General features: G+C 43.9%; 1 protein-coding gene across 1 annotated transcript in view; it reads left to right on the forward strand.

Annotated features, from left to right (window-relative positions):
* The first annotated feature begins 2554 nt into the window (after nt 1-2554).
* Nucleotides 2555-16638, forward strand: part of LOC142445403 (collagen alpha-4(VI) chain-like) — a 126338-nt gene continuing 112254 nt past the window's right edge. Inside the window, exons 1-2 of the mRNA XM_075547203.1 lie at nt 2555-2709; nt 15689-15777. Of these exons, the coding sequence (XP_075403318.1) occupies nt 15702-15777 (76 nt within the window). The 5' untranslated portion in view covers nt 2555-2709; nt 15689-15701. The remainder of the gene's footprint in view (nt 2710-15688; nt 15778-16638) is intronic.

Raw genomic sequence — 16638 nt, forward strand, 5'->3', positions numbered from 1 at the left:
CGACAATAACAAATGAGTTCTGCTGCACTGATGATCCAATGTTTCTGTGTGCACACTCGATATCAGGAAATGTTGTCATTAGGAGCCACGAGCTGTTTCTTGCTCCTAGTGACAGCGGAACACAGCACTGCCTGGTCCTGCGCCATCCTCTCAGTAGCTGTGATGTTTGAGCCCAGTGTTGCAACCTCTGTGTCGTCCATCTCACTCGGGGTCTTTTTCTTTTTACTGACCCTATTTTACCAAGGGTGGCTCTTTTCCAGGGACCGGTCCCTTCTGATAACATGTTCAAAGTACATGAGATGACATCTTTCCATCCTCCTAAACAGTATCCTGGCTGGACTTTCTTCAAGATATATTTGTTTGTTCTTCTGGCAGTCCATGGCACATCCAATATTCTTTGCCTAAATTATCATCGAAAGACAACAATTTTGCCCCAGTCTTTCTTATTCATTGTCCAACTTTCACATGCATACGAGGTAACTGGAACTCTCACAGTTTGGGGAAAGGCCCAAAGTGACACACCTTTGCCTTTTGATATTTTAAATAAGTCTTTTGCAAATACAGATTTGCCAAATACAAGATATTACTTGGCGTGGGTGTTTTTTTAAAAATCGTTGCTTCCTTGGGCAATGATTTGGATGCAAGAAAATGCAATCCTTGACAATTGTAATATTTTGTTTGCTTACTTTGGGGCTTAGCTGTGAGGATGCTTGTTTTCTATACATTGAGTTCAATCCATATTGAAGACTTTGATAGTCATCAATAAGTGTTTCAAATCCTTTTCACTTTCAGCAAACAAGGTTCTGTTGTCTGCATCTCGCAGGCTTTCCATGAGCATTTCTTCAGTTCTTATGCCAAGTCCTTCAGAGAGTCCGGCTCTTCTCTGATGATTTGCTCAGCATACGGATTGATTAAGTATGGTGAAAGGATGCAACCCTGCCACACACCTTTCCTGATTTTAAACTATACGGTATCTTAGTATTTTGTTCAAACGACCAACTCTTTGTCTATGGATAAGCTCTGCGTGAGCACAATGGAACGACTCACAGGGCCCTGATGTACAACATTCCAATCTTAGCAATGCCGTCCACAGGTTGTCATGATCCACATAGCTGAATGCCTTTCCATAGTCAATGAAATAGTATCCTTTTCACTGACTATCTAAACGTCTTTCTGCTGCTCTCAACTTTCAGCCAAGGTCCATATGACACAAAGCATCCAAACAAAATGGGAGAAATAATAAAGTGCAAGCTGACCATATCCCTTGCTCTGTGTCTTCTTCTGAATCCACTTGAGTATTGGCAGTTTCCTGTTGATACTGCTGCAACTGTTGTTGAGTTATGCTCTGCAGAATTTTACTTCTGTGTAATACTAAAGCTATTGCTCAGTAATTTCTGCATGCTCTTGACCAACTCTCTTTTGGATGGGCACAAACCTGGATTTCTTCTAGTCCGTTGGCCAGGTAGTGGTCCCCCAACTACCTTGCTGTAGATAAGGGAATACTTCTAGCATTACATCTATTTGTTAAAACGTTTCAGTTGGTATTCTATCAATTCTTCGAGAGTTTTCTGCCAATCTTTACCGTAGCTTGACATTCTTCCTTTAATATTATTGCTTCTTGATCACCCGCTAACTCCTGACATGACTGAGCATTGACTAATCCTTTTGTTGTTGAAACTACGTACTCCTTCCATCTACTTTTCATAGTGTGCCATTCAGTATTTTGCCGCTAAGATCCATTCAGTAGTGCAATTCAAGGCCTCCCCCCCCCCCCCCCAGTTCTTCCATCTTAGGAAATACTGAGCGGTCTGTATTTCCTTTCGGTTTTCTAACGTCAGGGTTTTTGGTGCACATTTAATTTTAATATGTTGTCTTCTCAAGCCACTCTTTAAAATATTCTTTTGTCTTGTTACGTCTTCCATTTGGCTGAGATGCTCTATGTTTAAGAGCAAGTTTCAGAGTCCCTTCTGACGTTATTTTTCTCCTTGTCTATCTTTTTATGCATTCTCACATATAAATACTCATATTTCCTCTGACCTCATCCTGATCTCATCTCTGGTTCATATGAGCTTGTTTCAAGTATCCAAGATGAAAGCAGACACTTGAGTTTGCCTGGATTAAGGCCATTGATGTATGAATTCAATTCATTAATTCATCCACCATCCATTCTCCATTCAATCTTCCATACATGCCGATGTGGAAAGTTAATCTGTGCAAGATGTTTTATGAGGGCCCAGTGAGAGACTACGAATATCCCTCTTCTTCAGGTATGTACAATCTAGAGATTTGAGATGGAGGCCGAAACAGATCATTGAAATCTAGAGAAGGATTGTAGCTATTTATTCTGAGAAATTTTTCATGAGAATTGAAAAATCCCGGTTTCACTCACATTCCTTTATTTTTCGTGCTGCTTTTGAAAACCTCCTTCTGGTAAGGTTGTGGATTCTATTTTGAGAGCAGTGTTTACAGAGTGACCGAGCATTTGCATCTAAAGCATGAGTGCCTCCGTCACCATAAACACAGCCTCGCTCCTCCTCTGGCCCCCCTTCCGGCACCCAAGTGAGTATTAAACACGGGGAAAGCTGATGTGTCACTGTGCCCTGGAGCCTCCTCTCGGTACTCCAGGGAATTCCAGAGGCTCACGCAGCTTCTTGAGGAAAGAGGACAAGAAAGCGCAATTGAAAGGACCCTCTCAGAAAGATCTGGCAGGTAGGAGCAAATTCCTATCCCATGGGGTTTTTGGGTCTGGGGGCACTCTAAAGTGTTTTGGGTTTTCATTCATTTTGAAACTGCATCTCTTTCCTCTAAATTCAAAGACAGCTTCTGGGTTAGCTCTACAAAGACAAGGTGGGCTCTAAAAGGAAAAATAGAATCATACGGGATCTGCAAGACTGAGGTTTTTATTGAGCAGGAAGACATAGACTCTTCTGGGATCTATTCAGAACTTGCCATCTGTGTGGGAAGGGGCATTTGCCTTGTGCTCTGGGACTGAAGCAGGCTCGGTGAATTATCTCACTGATACAAAGCTTAGGGAGAAAGATGGAGATTAGTGTAAGAATGGCAAAACTCAAAGGAAGAAGAAAACAGGAAAGCTTGGAGGAACACACAGACTTAAGGAAGGTAAACAAACACAAAGGAAAAGGACCCCGGTGAAAAGGCAGCTTCTCTACTCCGTGTACCCTGGGGGAACTGGGGCAATTCTCTGGAGGAACCAGGAGCTGTTTCCCTCTGTCTAGCACTCCAGGATTCAGACCATTGAACTATGTTCCCTGATGGTTACACAATTCTTTTGCTGCTGTGTGCTATTGAATGGATTCAAATTCAGAGTGACCCTAGAGGACTGAGCCACAGAACTGCCCCAGGTGATGGCCTAGCTGTCACTTTGATGGGAGCAGGTGCCGGTCTTTTCTTCCTGCTGCAGTTGGGTGCCTTCCAACCCCAGAGAACTTATGGTTAGCAGACAAGGGGCCTGATAATGGTGCCATTTTAAATGACAAACTGAAAGGATTATTTTATTTTATTTATTTTTTTAGGGTTTTTCTTTCTTTTTTTTAATCAATAAATCTTTTTATTGGGGCTCATAAAGCTCTTATCACAATCTGTACATACATCAATTGAGCAAAGCATCCTTATACATTCGTTGCACTCGTCATTCTCATAATTCACCTTCCACTTGGGTTCCTGGAATCAGCTCGGTTTCCCATTTTCCCCGCCTCCCCCTCCCTCCCTGCTTCCCCCTTCCCCCTGGTCCCTTGATAGTTTATAAATAATTATTATATCTTATCTTACACTCCCCGGCGTCTCCCCTCACCCACCTCCCCATTGCCCATCTCCCAGAGAGGAGGTTACACATAGATCTCCAAGATCGGTTCTCCCTTTCTACACCCCCTTCCCTCCTGGTGTCGCCACTCCCACCGCGGGTGTTGAGGGGTTCGTCCGTCATAGATTCCCTGTGTTTCCAGATCCCTACTGCACCGCTGTACATCCTCTGGTATAACCAGGTCCGCAAGGTAGAATTGGGGTCATGATAATTGGGAGGGGAGGAAGCATTCAGGAACTAGAGGAAGGTTTTGAGTTTCATTGTTGCTACACTGAACCCTGAGTGACTCATCTCCTCCCCACTACCCCTCTGGAAGGGGGATTATTTTAAATGTTTAATGGAAACTTTTAAACAGCCAGCAAAATGTCAAGAATCTTATTGAGCACCAATGGATACGTACCAGGCAGAACCCACTGTTACCATTATGCCATCATTATTTTCTTATATGCCCATCCCCTGATCTTTAATTTACAGACTTCAGTATGTTTCCTCTCAATATCAGCGTGCCTATCATTCACTAGAGTTCAAGAAAGGGAACCTTTTTTTATAAAACCTTTGAAGAAAAGTTAGCCTAAAAATGAACAGAACTAGATTTGGTACGTAATTTTTAGATAGCTGGGACTGATATTTCTGCATTTAAATTCATTGAGCACACTCAGGGATGTTGCTGACTATTAAAGATGACTTTTGAGGGGTGAAAGCATCAATTATTGGCTGAGAATTATTCTACAGGATTCACAGGAGAGAAAGCCATCAACTTTTTGCTCTTTCTATTGATTTTCTTTCTAATTTTTTTAGGGACCAAGTAATAGACCAAGAGAATACAAAATACAGAAAAGCCCTTTAAAAATTTTAACCCTTGCATGTGTAAATGATGGGCCTGTGAATCTGGTCGGCCATCACACACTGCGGTCCGGTAGTTCCTGATTTATAGGAATGGCCTTTGAAATGCCTGCAGATGTGTCTGTTTTGTCACTGACTGGGAGTGCTGGCGCCTTTCCCACATTTTCGGAAACATGAGTTATGGCACATGGTAAAATCACTAGGAAGTGAAACTGGTGAGCAATAGCTACCTGATAGTGTTGCTTCAGAAGGTTCTGGACCTAAAGTAAGGATGATTCTTTCTAAAAACATCATGTAAGAAATTGTTTGGCCCAAGCATTCCAACCTAACCTTGAAGCTGATGTTTGAGCAACTCGCGCTCTCAATGAATTTTTGTGGCCCTGAGTTTCAGAAGACTCATCATTCTGACGGCCTCTCTCTGCTGACTCTCTGAGTGTGGCTGCAGCCACAGACTGGCTCCATTTCAAAGTTCTCAGAGATCTGAAGTCGTCTTCAAACACTGGGCTCCTCATTTGGGTTTTCCCTTGATACTATTTCTAGTGATTCAGATTTTCGCTATTCTAACTTTATTTTTAAGAAAAATTAATTAAAATACAATGATAATTAACATTCAAAAGAGAACCTAATTGGTTGTGAGTTCCATTTACAAAAATGTCTTCAGAGATACACATCTTCCCAAGAATTTGTCTAAATCTTTGTATAGAATATTCTGCTTAAGAATAGGGTGAGGGGAACATGATGTGGGGTACCAGCCCCCACAACGAATGGGTCCAAAGTGGGAGGGGTATGGAATTAAGGGATAAATTAAAGAGACATCAGACAAGATAAGGCCTGTAAGGGCTCACCTTCTGGACCACCAAGACTCCAGGAGCCAGGTCCATGAAGAGAGAGAGAATATATTTCCAACAGAGGCTTATATACGCTCGGTGTGTGTGTGTGTGTGTGTGTGTGTGTGTGTGCACGCGCAAGCCTCTCTAGTTACAGGTAAATCATATACATAACAAAATGGGTTATACCCTAACCATAAAGGTCCTGAGTACATTGGAGGAGTAACCTAATCCCAGTGCTGGGCAGGTAAGGGGGAGAGCCTAGAGAGCGGTGGGATGTGCCTGCCTCTAGAGCAGTGGTTCTCAACCTGTGGGTGGCAACCACTTTGGGGGTTAAATGACCCTTTCACAGGGGTCGCCTACGACCATCAGAAAACACTTATTTCTGATGGTCTTAGGAACCGAGACACTGCTCCTCTATCTGTCTCCAGGTGGGTCTGCCCACATGCAGATAGGCCCACATATGAGTACATGGCATGATGATATCATCGTGACAACCCCATCACATGCACCCCATGCAAATACAGGTGTATGTGACAGGGGTGGCGCCATAATGTACTTATACAGACTAGTCACACAAGTATAGACAGCAGCTACTGTGTAGAAAGCAGCTACTGTGTAGAAAGCAGCTACTCTGTTAAAAGCAGTTACTGCATTGAAAGCAGCAGTATTGGAGGTAAAACAGCACTTTATGAATTATAATTACTGGATAAATGTAAAATCATGTACTGTGAAATCATCAACTACTTCAAAAAACCATCTGCACCATGATAACTTAATCTGGATGCTGGTCAGTCTTTTTATATTCAGCTGTCATTATGTTCAATTTGTAACAGTGAAAATATATCCTGCATATCAGACATTTACATTATGATTCATAACAGTAGCAAAATGACAGTGATGAAGTAGCAACGAAAATAATGTTATGGTTGGGTGGTCACCACCACATGAGGAACTGTATGAAAGGGTCGCAGCATTAGGATAGTTGAGAACCACTGTTCTATAGTGAAGCTGAAGACTGGATGGCAGTTAGCTATGGGCTTGTAAGAGGTAACCTTAAGGTAGCACTATTGTGGGAGGATATAGTGGGGAACAACATTAATTCTGAGAATTTGATTGGGACTCATCTCTAACTCACAAGGGGGAAGGCCTCCCACCACCCCAGAAACTCAACCTGCCAGGTTTCTTAATGCATGAGAATAAAGGATTCATCTGTATGCACCCTCTCTGCATTCTCTGCTTCCCACCCATGAGAAACCAAAATTCAAACTCACTGCCATCAAGTTCATGCTGGCTCATGGTGGCCCCTGTGGGTTTCCGAGACTGTAACTATTTCCGGGAGCAGAAAGCCCAGTCTTTCTCCCAGGTAGCTGCTGCTGGTTTCCATGTGGCTCAGAGTCTAAATCATAACCACTACTCCACCAGAACGTCCAGGAACATGAGCGTGGGCAACAATTTTAAGGAAGACAGGTTTCACTGAGAAGGTAGCGCATGAGCCGACTTGGAGAAGAGGGGATTAGTCATGTATGAATTCCCTCTGGGGAAGAGCGGGAGGCAACCGCGACGGCAACAACCTTAAAGAAGGAGCGTATCAGCTTCCTTGAAGACTCACAAATGTAGACTAAAGGGATCAGGGAGCATGAGAGATGAAGAAAACGAGTCAGAGGGACGAGTGGGGGCCAGACGTATGGGGTCTCGTGGCCTAGTTTGTTTAATCACTCAGTGAAGAGGAGCCACTAGAGGGACCTGTGTGGAGGTGGCTTCAGTTTTAAAAGGATTTCCTTCAGGGCATGTTGGGAATGGGTTGCAGGGAGAGAGCGTGGAAGCCCCATGAGAAGGTTGTTGGAATAACCCGGGAAAGAGATGGCGGGGCCTCAGACCAGGCTCTTTGCAGTAGCAGCGGCGAGAGGAGGCTATGCAGCTTTGAAGGGAAAGCCGACAGGATTTCTCCCCAGGTAGAAGGCCAGGTGTGCGAGAGAAGGGGCAGTCGAGGTTCCCGGCATGGCTTGGGGTTTGAGCAAATCTGAGCAAGTATGGAGCTGTCGTGACCTGAGAGGAATGGAAGAAGGAGTAAACGGGACAACGGGGTGAAGAAGGAACTGTCCTAGGAGTGGAGATTATGAACACGCTAAAGGCTCAGCTATTCAGTGATATGAGGGGACAGGTTTCAGAAGAGCAGAACAGTACAAGCTATCAGGTTTGAGTTCTGGAAATTAAGCCCTGAACTGGCTTGTGGAGGTTGAATAGGTGACTGTCTGGTCTGTATGTAGGAGGCAGCTTCAGAAAGCTCCTGGACAAATGGCATGGAAAGATAATGGAATTGTTCCGGGAGATTTTTTGAAGCCCCTTTGTGTGTGTGTGTGTGTGTGTGTGTGTGTACACACACATGCGTATGGGCAAGGAGGTGGGGGAGCGGTGTGTGGTCTCCTAGGCAGAAGGAATGAATCAATATTCCGAGTAAGTGAATAGTCCCCAATATGCTGCACAATCTAAGTGCACTTGACAAGACATGCCCTCTGGTAACTATGTGACCCTCACAAGATGAAAACAAACAAACAAACAAACAAGCACCTTTTGTTGTGAATTGGGGGAAACATTTACAACACCCATTTTCCAGCCAACAATTCAAACATTTGTTTGATGTCTTCATCCATTGCAACCTCCTGGATGTAAACAGCATGTATCACATTTCCTCCCTGTATTTCCTATTGTCATTCCTCCCCCGACCCTCCTGACCCCTGTCCTGGGGTAAATGCTGTCTGTTTGATCTCCACCAATTGATTATTTCAAGTGCTTCCCAGAGTTTTGTAACCCAGTCAATGCATCTTGCAATCTAAGGAGAAGCGTCTGGGTCTTTAGGGGGACCAGTGCATTTGCTGCATTCAACTCACTGCCATTGAATCAATTCCAAGGCACAGCGACCCCAAGGTCAGGGTAGAATGCCCACTGTGAGTTTCCGAGGCTCCCATTCTTGACCAGAGCAGAAAACCCCATCTTTCTCCTACAGAGCAGCTGGTCGTCCCGAACTGTTAACCTTGTAGCTAGCAGCCAGATCTGTACTCCACTCACCGCCAGGGCTCCTTGGGTACTGGTGGTGGTGGTTGTGAGGTTCCGTTGAATCAGTCCCAACCCATAGCGACCTCATACACAACAGAACAAAGCACTGCCCGGTCCGGCGCCGCCCTCCCAATTGTGATGTTCGAGCTCATCACTGGGTGTGAGTGGATGTTTATTCAACTTGTCTTTTACAAACTTAATTATACAATTTAAGATATCCAAATGGACACACGGACTATTTCAGTGCACCTAGTTGTTTCGAGCGGAGCCCCTGGGGATACACATAGGCGCCTCAGCTCCAAGAACTCGGGCAGCTGCTTGTTTCACTCCACTGGCCGCACTGCCAGCCAATGTGGGGTCCCCCATGGCAGCAGCTCCTGAGATCGAGGGGGGCCCTGCCTCTCCTGGGTGAAAGAAGTCTGCTGCTATCCTAAATCTCCCTTTTAACAGCGCACCGTTAGTTCCCAGAGATCATGGACAGAAATGCGGGCACAGCATTGATTCGGGCAAGGCATTTCTTTCTCTCAGATGCAAGCAGGGTGAGGCTGGTCCGGTCAACGAGAGAGAGCTGACTGGTGGCTGCTTTGCTCTGTGGATGGCTGCTGGACACAGGTGGCGGTGACCTCTCAATGCTTGCAGCTTGCTGCTCCTCTGTTAATTCATGCAGCCCTCCCAGCCATTTTCCATGCGGTTTTTGGCAAGCTACTGTGGCTTCTATTCGATGACCTACAAACCCGAAACTTAGAGAATCAGGGAGGCTGTCAAGAAGCCACATGACAAGAATGTGGCAGGCTGGCATTACACCGAAAATTCAGTGCTGTACAATTTTTACTGCCCGCCCGCTACTGTCTCTCCAGTCTCCGGAGCAATCTTTTTCGTAATGCGAGTAAGCAAGTGAAAGGTCAGGGTATAGGATTCCAGACCAGACCATTGCAGGAGCTGTCACGCTGTCTTGACCTGCACTTTCTGTTTTATGGGGACAGGAAACAGGGGGTGGCAGGCGTCCCTGACCTAGTCAGCTTAGTGGCTTGTAGTCATTCTTCCTGAAATGAAAGTGTGTCAGAACGCGGGCTATTTACTTCCATTTTCTGACGAAAGCACCCTCTTGAATAGGTCTGGTCATGGAGTTCACACGCCACATTCAAGTTGAAGGAGCTTAAATGAATATTATTTTATTTTTCAAAATAATTTTATTGGGGGCTCGTACAACCCTCATCACAATCCATACATCAATTGAATCAGGCATGTTTGTACATATGTTGCCCTCATTCTCCCCTAAACATTTACTTTCTATTGAGCCCTTGGTACCAGCTCTTTTTTCCCCCTCTCCTCCCCCCTCTCCCTTCCCCCTCCCCCCTCATAACCCATCGATAGATTGTACATTGTTATTATGTCCATCTCTCACACTGACCGCTGTCTCCCTTCCCCCACGTTTTCTGCTGTTCGTCCCCCTGTGGAGGGGGGTGTATGGTTATGTGTTGATCATTGTGATCAATATCTCTTTTTTCCTTTCCTCTCCCCCTCTTTCCCTACCCTTCCGGCATCGCCATTCCCACTCCTGGATTCTGTGTGTCGTGAGCTCCCATCCCTCTCTATGCCTGTGTACATGTTCCGGCCTAGTCTAAACTGGGAAGCAGCACTGGGGTCATGGTAGTGGGGGTGAGGAAGCCTCAAGGAACCAGAGGAATATAATGTGCTTCGTTGATGTTTTCCTGCACCCTGGTGACTCATCCCCTCCCTGTGGGCCCTCTGTGGGGAGATTGTTCCACTGTCTGGAGATGGGCTTTGGATCTCCGCTCCAGCCCCCCTCGTTTTCAACAATATGTTTTTGTTTGTTATGTGTCTGCTGATGCCTGTTATCCGGTCCCTATGGCTCCTCATGATCACATTGGCAGTGTGCTTCTTATTTTAAAAAGACAAATGATTATTTTTTTTCCGTTCAGCAGTTGATTCAATCACCCCTATATGCATCCCGAGAGAAAAGCACTTATTAATTAGATGGCTTCTCCAATAAAGATTTTTATGACTCAGGCTCTATGTGTCTCTATGTGGTCACAACTGAGTGAAAAGGTCTATGTGTAAGCAGGGTCCTTCCTATGGGCAGGTTTCAGTGGAATGTCCAAACCAAGACAGACTAGGAAGAAAGGCCTGGTGATTTCCTTCCGAAAACTAGGCAGTAATCCCCCTATAGGTCACAGCAGAACATGGCTCAATATAGACTGCAAGATGAATACCCTGGGCAGAAGACACCACAAACACACAGGGTCTGCAACAATGGACTCCATCATACCAGTGGTTAGGAAGACGGGGCAGAACTGGGCAACATTTCCATTGTACGTTGGTTACCATGAGTTGGAGCTGACTCTAGACCAGTGGTTCTCAACCTTTCTAATGCCGCGACCTTTTAATATAGTTCCTCGTGTGGTGGTGACATCCCCCCCTCCAACCATAAACTTATTTTTGTTGCTACTTCGTCACTGTCATTTTGCTACTGTTAAGAATTGGGTGACCCCTGTGAAAGGGTCGTTCGACCTCCAGATTGAGAATCGCCATTCCAGACCAAGGACCAACAGGGTAGTTAAAAAGTGCCCAGCTGATGAAATTCACTTTAATCATAAAAGTTTTAAACACCTTGCCAATTACTTGGTGCCCGTGACCACAGCTGATGGGAGTATCCTGGCCATCACAGAGCGCTCTGCTGCCTACAGTCTCCCTGGAGGAGTTCTCCGGGGTTCTGTCTCTTGTTATTTTATGTGAGCCCAAAGACACATGATGTGCCATTAAAACGTTTGGCATAGTCTCCCTCAAATTGTTTGCAACAAAATCATACATATCCCTAAGCCATCGTACTATTTGTGATGGGGCACAGAAAGCCAATGCTAATGTTTATGCAATAGGGCACAGCTAAACATTAGTTTGTTTGTTTTTTTATGTCAAGCATACTGCATGGATTCTAATGTGATGTATGCATAAGAATCTGCTCCTAGGTTCTAATGTTTGCCTTCTTGAGCTTCCTGTTGTCCAGATGCCCTGCTGCCTAGTAAGAAAACCAAAGATACAATGCTTAAAATAACGCTGATACAGTGACGGGGGTAGGGAGCTAGGGGAGAGAGAGGAAGAGTAGACAAAACACAACTATGGATCCAGGATTTGAGAATAAAGACTAAATAAAAGGAAAACGAAGAGGTTACTTTAAGCTAGCATGTTTACATTGGGCTTTCAATTAAATTTTGGGGGAAGTTTTTGCTAAATTGTAAGCCACATATTGCTCTTCATAAGCTTTTCTCTGCTCAATTTTTTCAGAATTAGATTGCCAGGTCTGCCTTCCTAGACAAGGACTTTAGTTTAGACGGATTAACAATCCACCTCCATGGAAGCAGCAGCTAAGAAATCGAAGGACACACTGCACTGGATTAATCTGCGGCCAGCCCTCTTTACAGTTTGAAGAGCAAGGATGTCCCATGGCTGTTGAATCCATTCTGACTCACTGCAGCTTCCAGTGTCATACAGTACAATTGCTTCATAGGTTTTCCTAATGATAATCTTCCGCAGATTTGCAGCGCTTCTGCTACACGCCACTGGTGGGTTTGAACTGCCAACCTTTAGGCTAGCAGTTGTGGAAAACAGTTTGTACCACCCGAAGATCTTCTATTGATGTTCTAATGAGTTAGCCATTTGAGCAACACACTTTGAGAGAAGTCTTTTTCTATCCCAAACCTATTAGAAAGAATTTCTGAAAGAACCGGTCTCCTATACTATGCCTAGTTAATCATACTTCATACACTGGCTTTGCTTATCACCTCCACAGAGCACTCTACAGCTTCCGATGGAAAACTTCTATTCTGTCCTTAATGTACAGACGTTTTTCCTATTCACTGACATAACACATACATATGCACAGCTGCAATATGTTGATAACTTTTGACTTTCCCCTTATATTTCCATACACAGCTCTAATGCTGTGTTTATAACTAGCTAAGACTTGTTTCATCTTCATGACAAATTGCATTAATAATAATAATTAGGATATAATGGAATAAGAAAATGCAGACACCTACTTGAAGATTTTATTTTTCATCTAAATTCACTCAAGGGAAGTGCAGTCTTTCATTACAGCAACAACAATATTAAAGCTAAATTATATAATAATAATATTAAAAACCAAAATAATTGCTTTATTAATATACAACACAAAAGTAGTATGCTCTACCTGTACAGATTTCTGTTTCGCATTAGGGGAATTCTCATTTATGTATTGGGACTCTTAAGAAGCCTTATTTTAATTTAACCACTTCAATAGTGCTTTTGATTTACCAAGCATGCATAATGCGATGACTCCTTTAGTTCTCATAACTGCTCTATGAGGTAGGGGCTGTCACTGTCCCATTTTATAAATTGGGCTACTGAGACTCAAGGAAGTAAAGCAACTTGACTAAAAACAATTCTTAAGTTGGGGACCTGCGACTCAAACCTAGGCAACCTATCTCCAGAGTCCTTATTTTTAAGAGTATTGCATTATGATGAGGGTCAGTGGTAGGAAACCATCAGTGAATCTATGGGGAAGAAAGACCTGGTGATCCACTCTCCTAAGGATTACATCCTAGGGAGCCCTAGGGGGCAGGTGTACTGTACTTTATAGGGTCACTATGAGTTGGAATTGATTTGATGGACCACAACAACTACCCAACAGAGGTGGATTGGCCAAGAAGATCACGGTGAGGTATGTCCTTGTCCAGTTGGACTATGTCTTTCAGTGTGCCTGCTTGTGGTTGTGAGTCTAAACAGACGGACCTTGTGAATCATAAAAAACAAAGAAACAGAATTGAGAGTAGATCATTTCCATTGAGGCCAGCAAGGGTGGGAGGAGTATGTCTGATGTTCTGCACCTTATGGGAACGGGTACAACATTTTCTGACTAGACTGACTTTTATTGGCCTGATGTGCTCTTGAGAGATCTGAGATTTCTGTGGCTACAGATGTTTACTGGGTCACTCGACTCTTGTATAAAATTACAAGAAAACCATGCAGACATGTTTATGTTCCACCAAATGAATTCAGCCTGTGAAATAGAAGTTCTGCTCCATGCCCTATATGTCTCCTTTTCCTTTGAGAGCCTTATCTGGACAACTTTAAACAGCAAAGGCTGAGGTACATTCTGGATGTTTACAAAATCCTTCCTGACTCGGAGCGTCAAGGCCATTTCCCACACACATGTGAAATTACGTGGCAACATTTTTTCCTTTATTTTTATCAAGCTTCTCTTGGTCTAGGAATAGACTCACTTTTGCTTTGTTCACAATCAGCTGAACTCAAGTATAATGGACATATAATGTACCCAGTGTAAGTGCTTGAAGGTCATTTTGGGGGATATATATTAATAGTTTTATTGACACCTAATCCATGTATCATACACTTCAATAGTTCAGTCATATTAAAAAGAGCTGTGAAATCATCGTTGCAATCAGTCCTAGAACGTTTCTTCCATCTTGTACTCATTGTTATTAGCTCCTCATTCCCTCTAATCTGTCCTTGCCTACCCGGCAACAAGCCAGTACTATCTCCATATTTACCCGTGCTGGGTTTCCTATACTGGAAAACAGACCAAAGCAACAATTAGAAGCCAAACCCTCTCCACACCAACAACCCCCCTGCTCAAATCCAGCAAAACAAACAAACAAATGCACACAACCCAACAACAGTCACAAAATTAACCAGCGAAAAACCTCAATCAAAAAGAAAGCAGGGAATATTGAACTCCAGAACAAATTTAAAATGGGTCAAAAGGGAGATCAAATGGCTAAGCGTTAGATTGTAACCTATCTGCTTCTGCAGTAACCCACTTTCCAGTGCACTCCCCCTGGCCCCGTCTACAGTTAGAGAGAATTCACCTGAGTCTTCATCCACATGTATTTCCCCTTCACTTAATACACCCCCACCAAACAAGAAACAACTTTAAAATGGGTCAAAAGGGTGGTCAAATGATATTAGATTTTTACCTACCGGCATCTGCCATAATTGAATTTACAATGCTCTCTGATAGGCATCATTAAAAAAACATTTTATTGAGAGCTTTTACAGCTCTTGTAACAATCAATTGTATCAAGCACATTTGTACATATGTCGCCATCATTATTTTCTAGACATTTACTTTCTATTGAGTCCTTGGTGTCAGTTCCTCTCCCCTCACCCTTCACCCTCGTGGCCCCTTGGTAAATTATAAATGATTATTTTTTTTCATATCTTACACGGACCACTGTTTCCTGTCTCCCATGGTTTCTGTTGTTCATCCCCCTTGGGAGGGGGTGAGGTGTCAATCATCATGATTGGTTTCCCACTTCCTCCCCTCTCCTTTCCATCGTCCCCTTGCCCTCCTGGTATCTACTTCCATTCTTATTCTTGGATTCCATGTGTTGTGTGCTCTTATGTCTTATCTGTACCGGTGTACATGCTTCAGTCTAGCCTGCAGTGAAAGGCAGGACTAGGGTCATGAGAGTGGGGGTGAGGGAACCTCAAAGAACCGGAGGAGTATTGTGTGTTTCATCGGTGCTTTACTGCACCCTAATCGACTCATCCCTTCCCTGTGACCCCTTTGTGAGGGGATGCCCCATCATCTACAGATGGGCTTTGGGTCTCTGCTCCGACGCCCTGGTTGTCACCAATATGGTTTGTTGGGTTCATTTGTTTGTTTTGGGTCTTCTGATGCCTGTTACCTGGTCCCATTGACATTTCATGATCACACCGGTTGGTGTGCTTCCATGTGGGCTCCTTGCTTCTCTGCTAGATGACTGCTTGTTTAACTTCAAGCCTTTAAGGCTCCAGTCATTATATCTTTTGATAGTCGGGCACCATCCACTTTCTTCACCACATTTGCTTATGCATCCATTTTGTCTTCAGTGATTGTGCCAGGAGGGTGCGCATCACCGAATGCCAGGTTGTTAGAACAAAGTGTTCTTGCATGGAGGTAGGGTATGAACAGAGGCCTGGAGTCCATCCACTACCTCAGTGTATTGCCATATAAACCTATGCACATAGACCAATACCTCTGTTTTTGTGAATTTACATATGTGCCCACCTGTGCTTATACCTCTATCCATAGCTTTGCTGGCATCATTTTTAATCATGGGTTTTCTTTTCCTTCAAGGTGCACATCTAGAATGGAGACCTGGAGCATGTTTTGGGGGATCATCTTCCTTGTGGCTAACCTTGGCTTCATCAAGACACAGAGACCTGGTAATCCATTAGATACTTTAAACCCCAAACGATGACCTTGCCAGGGACCTGACACAGTGACAGTCTCATAAGAAAATATATTGTTCTATCATAGTTAACAAAAGGCAAATGATTCTTTTAAGGGGGGATTTGGAAGATTTTTTGGGTGAATGGTAGACACATGATTCCCTCTCCCACCCCCCTAAAATGTAGCCACAAATCAACCAGGAGCCTGGTTGATACAAGTGATTTGTAACAGACTACCAGGCTTAGGGTTTGTGGCCACTCAACAGCTTGGCAAAGGAAAGACTTGGTGGTTTGCTGTTGTGAAAAAGCACAAGCTAGGAAACACCACAGAGCAGTTCTACTCTGTCATGCATGGGGTCAGCGATGAGTGTCAGGTTGACTCGACAGCAGCTAGCAAGCACCACTTGACAAAACATAGATATGAAAAAATGCTAGGCCAAGCCCAAACCCAAACCAAATGCACTGCCATTGAGTAGATTCTTCCTTATAGAGCCCCTGTCTGGTGTTGCTGAGGGTGGAAATCTTCCCAGGAGCAGAGAGTCTCATCTTTCTCCCTCAGAGCAGCAGATGGGATTGAACCTCTGACCTACTTCCTTAGGCGCATCATCAGCATTCTATATCTCTGAATAGTTTATCAAGCTCTGAAAAGCTTTCATCAACATAGGCCTGTCCTGTTGACTCTGCATTTTGATCCATCTTCTTGGATAAAGCTTTTAGGAAAGTAATTGTCACCACAAGACAGATAGCTTTGCTGAATGTTAGTGACATTTTTGGAAAAAAAAAAAAATTCCCGAAGCTCTCGAGAGAGTCTCTTTTCCCTACAGGCTAACATTTTGAAAGCCCAGAGAGAAATAA

Source organism: Tenrec ecaudatus, chromosome 4 (assembly GCF_050624435.1).
Source record: "Tenrec ecaudatus isolate mTenEca1 chromosome 4, mTenEca1.hap1, whole genome shotgun sequence".
Lineage (NCBI taxonomy): Eukaryota > Metazoa > Chordata > Mammalia > Afrosoricida > Tenrecidae > Tenrec > Tenrec ecaudatus.